This window comes from Electrophorus electricus, chromosome 22 (assembly GCF_013358815.1).
Source record: "Electrophorus electricus isolate fEleEle1 chromosome 22, fEleEle1.pri, whole genome shotgun sequence".
Lineage (NCBI taxonomy): Eukaryota > Metazoa > Chordata > Actinopteri > Gymnotiformes > Gymnotidae > Electrophorus > Electrophorus electricus.
The window spans coordinates 117,306-127,500 of NC_049556.1; the positions used below are offsets into that span (position 1 = coordinate 117,306).

Sequence of the window (10,195 nt, forward strand, 5' to 3'; positions counted from 1 at the left end):
TGGACACTGATAGCCTAGCGAACAGGTAAAGGTCAGGAATCCTAGTGGACACTGATAGCCTAGCGAACAGGTAAAGGTCAGGAACCCTAGTGGACACTGATAGCCTAGCGAACAGGTAAAGGTCAGGAACCCTAGTGGACACTGATAGCCTAGCGAACAGGTAAAGGTCAGGAACCCTAGTGGACACTGATAGCCTAGCGAACAGGTAAAGGTCAGGAACCCTAGTGGACACTGATAGCCTAGCGAACAGGTAAAGGTCAGGAACCCTAGTGGACACTGGCAGAGTGTACATGTCCCTCCAGTGGAAAGATTTTGTTTCATGTTTTTTTGTCACCTTTTGTTTAGTTCCTGTAGCTCTCAGGTCACATGTCCTGTTACACTCTGGATAAGTCTCACTGGATAGCAGCGATGATCAGGGAGCTGATCCAGGAACATCCTGTATCTCACGCTCCCCTTTTCAGAACATCTGCACTGTTCCAGCAGACTGCATCATAGGAGGCCATGCAATGCATGATGGGAGTGCATCAAGTGCATCATTCACGATGTGGTCAGCCAATCGTCGTGTTGCCGCAAACAATGTTGTCCCCAGATACATAGAAGAAACATTAGTTCCATTTATTGAAGGTTCCCTGTCAGTACATATGAAAAGGTTTTATCTGTAATTATCAGCGAGCTTCATTTCATACAGACACAGTGAACAGAGAAACTGAAGTTGGTGTGAGAAATTTGAAATTTCGTAAATAAAACCCGCAGAGGCCAAATCATAAGTCATGCAGGAAAAACCCTGGCTGGGTGATAACATCTTTATAATTATGCAATAATTATGCAAATAGCTGATTTTGGCAAATTTCTCTGACCACGCCTCCCAGTGGCGAAGGGGGAGTGGGTGATAACGGGAACAGCCGTGCTGGACCAGTGGCGAAGGGGGAGTGGGTGATAACGGGAACAGCCGTGCTGGACCAGTGGCGAAGGGGGAGTGGGTGATAACGGGAACAGCCGTGCTGGACCAGTGGAAGCACGCTTGAGCTCAGTGGAAATGTACTTCCTGCTTTGCTGACATACATTCTTGTACGTGGTAAAAAGAAAAAATGTACTTGTTTTAGTAAGAGATGACTTACTTGGCTACTCAGATAAAAACTCTTTTTCTGTCCCTGAGAATTAGATCGGATAATTTCTTCCCAAGAACAATTCTTAAAATAGACAAACAAACATACAAACATAAAAAAACAACAGCTCAGCAACACAATGTGTCGCAACTTCAAAACGTGTGACCCTAATGTTACCGGCACGCAGTGATATTTTTGTCCTTTCTGGGCAGGCACGAAAGAGGGCACCTCTCCGGCACAGGCTCCGCTCTCCCGTCCTCTTCTGCAGGCGCTCGCCTGGCCACCCATGCTGGTAGGCAGGACCCCAGCCTGTGTGCGAGGGACAGAGGGCAGGGTGGGCCGGACATGGCGGCACGCAGCTCTGAGATCTGGTGGAACTCATCCAGCAGGCACGCGGGCACCGGGAGGGGCAGTCAGGCGTGTGAAACGCGAGGCCTCCACTGGCAGTGCCAGCCTGAGCCCAGGGGCTACAATAGACGCCGCTCCCGTGGCCTGCCAGGGCCACGTCACGCCAGCGGCGGCGCGGCGGCCACTGAGGGGAGAAGGCGTGTCAGTCTACACGACTCACCGCCCGGAGACTCCAAAATGGAGGAAGGACAAAGAGGCTGTGATGGCGAGGGTGGGTGTGAGGGCTGCTTTTGATGGATTTTTTGTGTCAACTACTGCATTTCAAACACAACTGAAGCATAAAATATTTACTCAGTGTTTATAATATTTGGAGTTCGCCCGTATATGTGTGCTGATGTCGGAAGCCTTACCCGAGTTTATGACCTTCTCCGGAAGACGCAGAAACGCGACATGGTTTCAGATGCAGATGACGCGCAGCTGAGCGCGCACGTTTCCCACGGCGTGCTTCACACCCGGTCCCGGCCCGCGCACGTGCTCCCCCGCTCCCCGAACGGCTCTCGAGACATCAGTACACGAAGACCCGCGCGGAGGCCGGGCTCGAGAGGCAGCTCGGGCGCAGCAGTGCCGCACGCGGACCGGTTCGGCCCCGCGTAGTGTGCGAGGCTTATTTGAACAAAGGAAGGACGAAAACTGTCCTGCGATCAGTGAGTCGGTGCCAAGCGGAGGCGCAGGGCGCAAACTCCGCGCGGTAACCGGAGAGCCCCTGACGGCCTCCGTCACTGCGTGCGGCGGCGGAGGAAAGCGCGAGCGCACGGTCCGTGCAGCGCGAGGCAGCTCAGAAACACATCAACAAATTCATTTCTCTTTATTGTTTCTGGTCGTTTTTCTGCTAATTCGTTTCTTCATTTTCTGACACTGCTGCTGAAGTGTATTGCTACTACTGAAATGTATTTAGTATTTAGTATTTATTCTTTAGTTAATAAAATGTAGGAAGGCAGAGGCGGGGCGAGCGCGGATCCGGCTTGTTTAGCGGCGTTTAGCGCGAGGATAAATGTCTCATTATGAGCGTTGCAGAGCAAAAGCCAAGTGAAGATCTGCAATGCAAAACCACAAAGCGGCTCATCTCCTGCACTTTCACAGCGTTCTTCGTAAGAAGAAAAAGTATAGCGACAATTCGACAATTATTTGTTTTATTTTTAATAAGTTCAATAAAAATTAATATAATTTTTTGTTGTTTTTAAAATCGTATTAATGCAATTTCCTCTGATTTAACTGGTGCGTCGTTACCGCATGATTAAAATACCTCTCTCTAAAACTAAAGTCTTTTTTTTTTTTTAATAAATATATTTCTATATCTTTTCGTGCGCGCTTACAAATATTTCCCCCGAATATTGGAGTTGAAATAAGCCTTTTATTAAACGCCACCTGCGCGGAGAGCGAGGGAAAGCAGGGTTACGCACGCTGACGCGGTAATAACGCGCCGACCGGCCCGAAACCCGGGGCCGGAGCGCGAGGCTATTTCGGTCCCCCGGCTGGAGCGCGCGTGTTGTCGCGCGTGTTCTCGTGCGTGCACGTTATTAACCTTTCCCCCGTAGAGATGTCGCCCCGGCCCGCGAGGACCAGCTGGGTCACGGCGAAGACAAAACCGATCCCGACGCGCGACGGGCTACAGACAGCACGGGACAGCGGGGCTTTTATAGCGCCGGTGTCCAACGGGCGTATTTCTTATATTAAAATTCATCTGCGCATTTTAAAATTACAATAAAATAGTTAAATGCACGCCTGTTATAATATAAAACTTTGATGATATAAAAACATTAATTCAAACGAAACAAATGCCGGCCTATATTCCTAATAAAAATCGAATACATTTTTAGGCTTGAATTTATAACGTCTATTAATTAGTAATGCACATAATTTTTTTTTTAAATTATAAAATACACACAACACGACAGAAATATTAAACAATTAACTCAGGAAAAATGCGAGTTTTTCTTTCCCGTTTCATATATATTTTACATATAATTTAAAAATTTTTAAATTCTCTTCGCCACTAGCATAATTTAGCCTTCAAACAGCCATTTTCTCGTAGTTTTAAGTACTTAACAACCGCAGCTTAATCGGTATTAATATACAGATTTCTAAAAAAGTCAAACTGACTTGAGATCCAACACCGGAACAATGAATTCCTGTGACAGAGCGACAGCGTTGCGCGCTGACAGGCGAGCGCGTCGCCGAGGGGACGCGCCGAACGCCGGCCGTTTGCTGCCACCCTGTGGCCGACGGCGGAACTGCTCGGAAAACACGACGCGTGTAATATGTGAAAACGGGTAAAATATATCGGTGTAGTCGCTCGTATTCCTGTACAGCACACACCAGTCTCCCACAGCCGCGTGCCTTTGAAAAAGTAGTCACTTTATTTACAGGTTTCTTTCGTGTGTTCTGTAGATAAAAACGGAGCCTCGCTGAGCCAAAGACGCGATTCTTTCTCTGCATGCGGCCTTTTGTTTTGGACTCCCTGATGCAGAGCTGTGGAAGAGTTCCAGCGTGTGTGTCCAGACATCATCTCCTTAGTGACTCTCTCCCTTCTTTCCAACAACCTGCATTTCACACAAACACAAAAACAGCAATGTGTTACTAACCCTGCTATGTTCACCCTGAAGCTGCTTCACAACCACACGCGCACACACACACACACACACACACACACAATTAACATACAATACACAAACACAAAAACAGCAATGTGTTACTAACCCTGCTATGTTCACCCTGAAGCTGCTTCACACACACACACACACACACACACACACACACACACACACACACACACACACACACACAATTAACATACAATACACAAACACAAAAACAGCAATGTGTTACTAACCCTGCTATGTTCACCCTGAAGCTGCTTCACACACACACACACACACTACACACACACACACACACACACAACACACACACATACACACATACATACACACACACACACTACACACACACACTACACACACCACACACACACACAAATACAAACAATACACAAACACAAAAACAGCAATGTGTTACTAACCCTGCTATGTTCACCCTGAAGCTGCTTCACACCCACACACACACACTACACACACACACACACACTACACACACACACACACACACTACACACACACACAAATACATACAATACACAAACACAAAAACAGCAATGTGTTACTAACCCTGCTATGTTCACCCTGAAGCTGCTTCACACCCACACACACACACTCACACGCACACACACACTCACACACACACACACACACTACACACACACACTACACACACACACTACACACACACACACACACACAAATACATACACGCACACACACAATTAACATACAATACACAAACAATACACATGCACGCGTGCCAACACACACACAATACACGCACACGCACACACAGACATGTGCAGGCACACGCATGGGCACACACCCCCGTCTGGTCTCTCTCACCCGTTTAAAGTCGTTCATGTTGGTGGCCTGAACTGGCGTCCCTATAAACGTCAGATGGTTCACTTTAGTCGTCTCCTCATCACCCAGGTTGGACTTGATAAACAGCTGAAAATGTTCACAAAGACCACAAATTAAAATATAAGCACAAACAATGACACAAATTAAACACGCAACACAAAGATACTGGATCCATTCTGTTGAAAGGACAAAGATGTTTCACCACGGCAACGGCAACGGCAGCGTCATTACCACTAGGGGGCAACCTTGGGCAGTGGCGTCTCAGTGGTTAAGTTACTGGTCTAGTAATCAGAAGGTTGTGCATAGTGAGGTGGATGTGTGTAGGGTGTGTGTGGTATGTGTATAGTGTCTCAGTGGTGGAGGTACTGGTCTAGTAATCAGAGGGTTGTGCATGGTGAGGTGGATGTGTGTAGGGTGTGTGTGGTATGTGTATAGTATCTCAGTGGTGAAGGTACTGGTCTAGTAATCAGAAGGTTGTGCATGGTGAGGTAGATGTGTGTAGGGTGTGTGTGGTATGTGTATAGTGTCTCAGTGGTTAAGTTACTGGTCTAGTAATCAGAAGGTTGTGCATAGTGAGGTGGATGTGTGTAGGGTGTGTGTGGTATGTGTATAGTGTCTCAGTGGTGAAGGTACTGGTCTAGTAATCAGAAGGTTGTGCATGGTGAGGTGGGTGTGTGTGGTATGTGTATAGTGTCTCAGTGGTTAAGTTACTGGTCTAGTAATCAGAAGGTTGTGCATAGTGAGGTGGATGTGTGTAGGGTGTGTGTGGTATGTGTATAGTATCTCAGTGGTGAAGGTACTGGTCTAGTAATCAGAAGGTTGTGCATGGTGAGGTGGGTGTGTGTGGTATGTGTATAGTGTCTCAGTGGTGGAGGTACTGGTCTAGTAATCAGAAGGTTGTGCATAGTGAGGTGGATGTGTGTAGGGTGTGTGTGGTATGTGTATATTGTCTCAGTGGTTAAGTTACTGGTCTAGTAATCAGAAGGTTGTGCATGGTGAGGTGGATGTGTGTAGGGTGTGTGTGGTATGTGTATATTGTCTCAGTGGTTAAGTTACTGGTCTAGTAATCAGAAGGTTGTGCATGGTGAGGTGGATGTGTGTAGGGTGTGTGTGGTATGTGTATAGTGTCTCAGTGGTGGAGGTACTGGTCTAGTAATCAGAGGGTTGTGCATGGTGAGGTGGATGTGTGTAGGGTGTGTGTGGTATGTGTATAGTGTCTCAGTGGTTAAGTTACTGGTCTAGTAATCAGAAGGTTGTGCATGGTGAGGTGGATGTGTGTAAGGTGTGTGTGGTATGTGTATAGTGTCTCAGTGGTGAAGGTACTGGTCTAGTAATCAGAAGGTTGTGCATAGTGAGGTGGATGTGTGTAGGGTGTGTGTGGTATGTGTATAGTGTCTCAGTGGTGAAGGTACTGGTCTAGTAATCAGAAGGTTGTGCATGGTGAGGTGGATGTGTGTAGGGTGTGTGTGGTATGTGTATAGTGTCTCAGTGGTGGAGGTACTGCTCTAGTAATCAGAGGGTTGTGCATGGTGAGGTGGATGTGTGTAGGGTGTGTGTGGTATGTGTATAGTGTCTCAGTGGTTAAGTTACTGGTCTAGTAATCAGAAGGTTGTGCATGGTGAGGTGGATGTGTGTAGGTTGTGTGTGGTATGTGTATAGTGTCTCAGTGGTGGAGGTACTGGTCTAGTAATCAGAGGGTTGTGCATGGTGAGGTGGATGTGTGTAGGGTGTGTGTGGTATGTGTATAGTGTCTCAGTGGTTAAGTTACTGGTCTAGTAATCAGAAGGTTGTGCATGGTGAGGTGGATGTGTGTAAGGTGTGTGTGGTATGTGTATAGTGTCTCAGTGGTTAAGTTACTGGTCTAGTAATGAGAATGTTGCCAGTTCAAGTCCCGCCAGGTTTCCACTGTTGGGTCCCTGAACAAAACCCTTAACCCTCAATTACTCAAGATGTCATCAGACCTGACTAAGTTGCTTTGGATATAAAAGCGTCAGATAAACTGTAAAATGTAAAATAGCTGTAAAATAGTGAAAACATGATTAACAGCATCTGAAAAGGCCACAATAAGACTCACCACTGCTCAGAGAAACATCTACAGTGGTCCCAAGCTACTCACACGCTGAACTTAATTTAAGCTTCATGACAAAAGTGTCCATCATCCTACACTAAACAACAACAAAAAAAACCTATAAACCCGCACTTACACACCCGTCAACAATCTGCAATCTACAAACGAGGTTTCATAAGTGAATGAGCTGGTACAGTTTGTCTAAGTAGATGGGAGGAAGTTGGTGGATTTCAATTCCTGTTCCAACGTTCTGGCATGCTCGACACCGACCCCGGTGAGTTCGATGTTTATGACGAATGACCCCACAAGTGTGTCCACTGGCCGGTCACCCATCAAACGCAACTTCACAACACAACACGTGACTTCAATGGCTGAGTGAGCTCTCAAAACCTCAAGACGACCCACGGAGACACGCTTATGCCACAGGGGCATGTATAAGGATCACGGCGGGGTCACGGCGAGCGAGCGGCGCACGCACCGTTACGCTGTTGACGTTCTGGAACTTGACATATCGGAGCGAGACGAGGCCGTCGTCCTTGTAGTCTTCCTCGGACAGCTCCAGCATCTGCGTGGCCTCGCTGTGCTCGGCATCATCAAAGTCCATGGAGCGCGGGAGGTTGATGAAGATCTTCACACACCTCGGGGCCTGAGCTGGTATGGGAGAGAGATTTTTATATATATATCGTGTCTCAGTGGTTAAGGTACTTGACTAGTAGAAGGTTGCTGGTTCAAGTCCCACCACTGCCAAGTTGCCACTGTTGGTTCCCTGAGCAAGACCCTTAACCCTCAATTACTCAAGTTGTACTGAGTCATAATTCTCTTTGGATAAAAGCTTCAGCTAAATGCCGTAAATGTAAATCTGTGGTAGTCTTAATACAATGTAAATCTAAATAAACCATTTTAGCATTTTAATGTAAAAGACTTTACAAAATCAAAAAGCATCTGAACTACACAAACACATCCAATATATGGTGTATTTGAACACATGACACTTCTTAAAACACACTCATCAGTTCTGAGTTTACCTCTAGGTAAGTAATAAGTAATAAATAATATTTTCTGTTATAGCGCAGTAGCAGGGGTGAAACAGTGTTTTAATGAATATTTCATAAACGTATAGATTTCATTATGGCAGGGTGTGTGTGTGTGTGTGTGTGTGTGATGACATCATAGCGACCCAATCCTAATCTGAATGTTACTGTTACATCTCCTGTTACGGTGTGGTCACCACTGATCCTAGACCTGTGCTGGAGTTCAAACACCCCACTGATCCTAGACCTGTCGGGAGAGTGGAGTCGTCTTACGCAAGTCTGCGGCCTGCAGTTTCATAGAGAACAGCTTCACAGGCTGAGAGAAGGACACGGTGATGAGTAGCTGAGGAGAGAGAGAGACCACACACACACATGCACACACGCACAGACACACACAGACACGCACACACACACGCACAGACACACACACACATACATACACACATACATACACACATGATCAGGCTTCAGACACACACAGTGTATGTTCCTGAAGTTCTGCTGGAAAGCAACATGACAGGCAAGGGAACGTCAGCGTCACGTTCCCACGGTCAGCTCAAAGAGCAGCGCAGTGCGGAGGTCCGGGTGAGACGAGTGTGGAACCGAACGTTGCTTCATCACGGCTGCAATGACGATGATGAGGTCAACTAGCCTCTAGTAGCTCACGATCCATACAGTGTCAACTTGGTTATGCTTCCATTCAGTAACAATTATTTGATACAAGGACGATGTGACATGCGAGTCCTTCTTTAAACAAGTGCCACGCCTCTTTGATTTCCTTTAGGAATACGATGTGCATGATGCATTAAGCAGTTAAAACGCTTGATTTAACAAAGTGTCTGACGGTCGGCTGACCAACCAATCGGGATGCCAGTCAAAACGCCTGCAGACCGCATAGGCGGGGTTAAGTGCGAATGAAAGCTTATGAGACCAGTAATGGGCTTGGCCAGACGGGAGAGGCTCTGCCCCCTCCGGTCATTCACACAGGAGAGTCGGCGGCTAGGAGGGCTCTCATTGGCCGAGGGGTGGGCCTGTGGTGCACCTCACCTGTTCGTCGCAGTCTGACTCCAGGTAGGACGAGTCCTTGCTCAGGCAGTTGTCAAAGCCACAGTCATCGCTCTCGTTAAGACACTCGCAACCGGCTTTATTCACAAATGGCATCAGGTCCATCTACACACACACACACACACACACACACACACACACACACACACACACACAGACATACACATATACACACACACACACACACACACCCATACACACACACACACCCATATACATATACACACACCCATACACACACACACACACCCACACCCATACACACACATGTACATATACACACATACACACACACATATACAAATACACACACACACATATACAAATACACACACACACACACACACACACACACACACACACACACGTACATATACACATACACACACACACACACACACCCATACACACACACACACACATATACAGACACACACACATGCACATATACACCCATACACACACACCCATACACCCATATACACACACACACACACACACACCCATACACATACACACGTACATATACACACACACCCATACACCCACACACACACACCCACACACACACACACACACACACACACACACACACACATGTACATATACACACACACCCATACACACACACACCCATACACACACACACACCCATACACACCCATACACACACACACACCCATACACACACACACCCACACGCACATGCACGCACACGCACGCACATATATACACACACACACACACACACATATATATATATACACACACACACACACACATATATACACACACACACACACACACACACATATATACACACACACACACACACACACACACTATTGGAATTGGGAAGCCAGTCTCAGTTTTAATTAGACAGTGTCTTGGTCAATCTCATCACTGATGTTCCCACGCAGGACAAACTCTCTCCATCAATCCCTTAAATGACATACGACAGTGTCCAGTCCGGACGCACTCACATGTCCCTTGGGAATGTCAGTGTACAGTCAGGACGCACTCATGTCTCCTTTGGGAATGTCAGTGTACGATCCG

At 46.9% G+C, this 10,195-nt stretch overlaps 1 protein-coding gene across 1 annotated transcript in view; it reads right to left on the minus strand.

Moving 5' to 3' along the window:
- Positions 1-3,848: 3,848 nt before the first annotated feature.
- Positions 3,849-10,195, minus strand: part of txnl1 (thioredoxin-like 1) — a 9,017-nt gene continuing 2,670 nt past the window's right edge. The window contains exons 4-8 of the mRNA XM_035521164.1: positions 9,122-9,244; positions 8,348-8,417; positions 7,522-7,694; positions 4,958-5,062; positions 3,849-4,054 (exon numbers count right to left, since the gene is read on the minus strand). Coding sequence (XP_035377057.1) covers positions 4,025-4,054; positions 4,958-5,062; positions 7,522-7,694; positions 8,348-8,417; positions 9,122-9,244 — 501 coding nt within the window. The 3' untranslated portion in view covers positions 3,849-4,024. The remainder of the gene's footprint in view (positions 4,055-4,957; positions 5,063-7,521; positions 7,695-8,347; positions 8,418-9,121; positions 9,245-10,195) is intronic.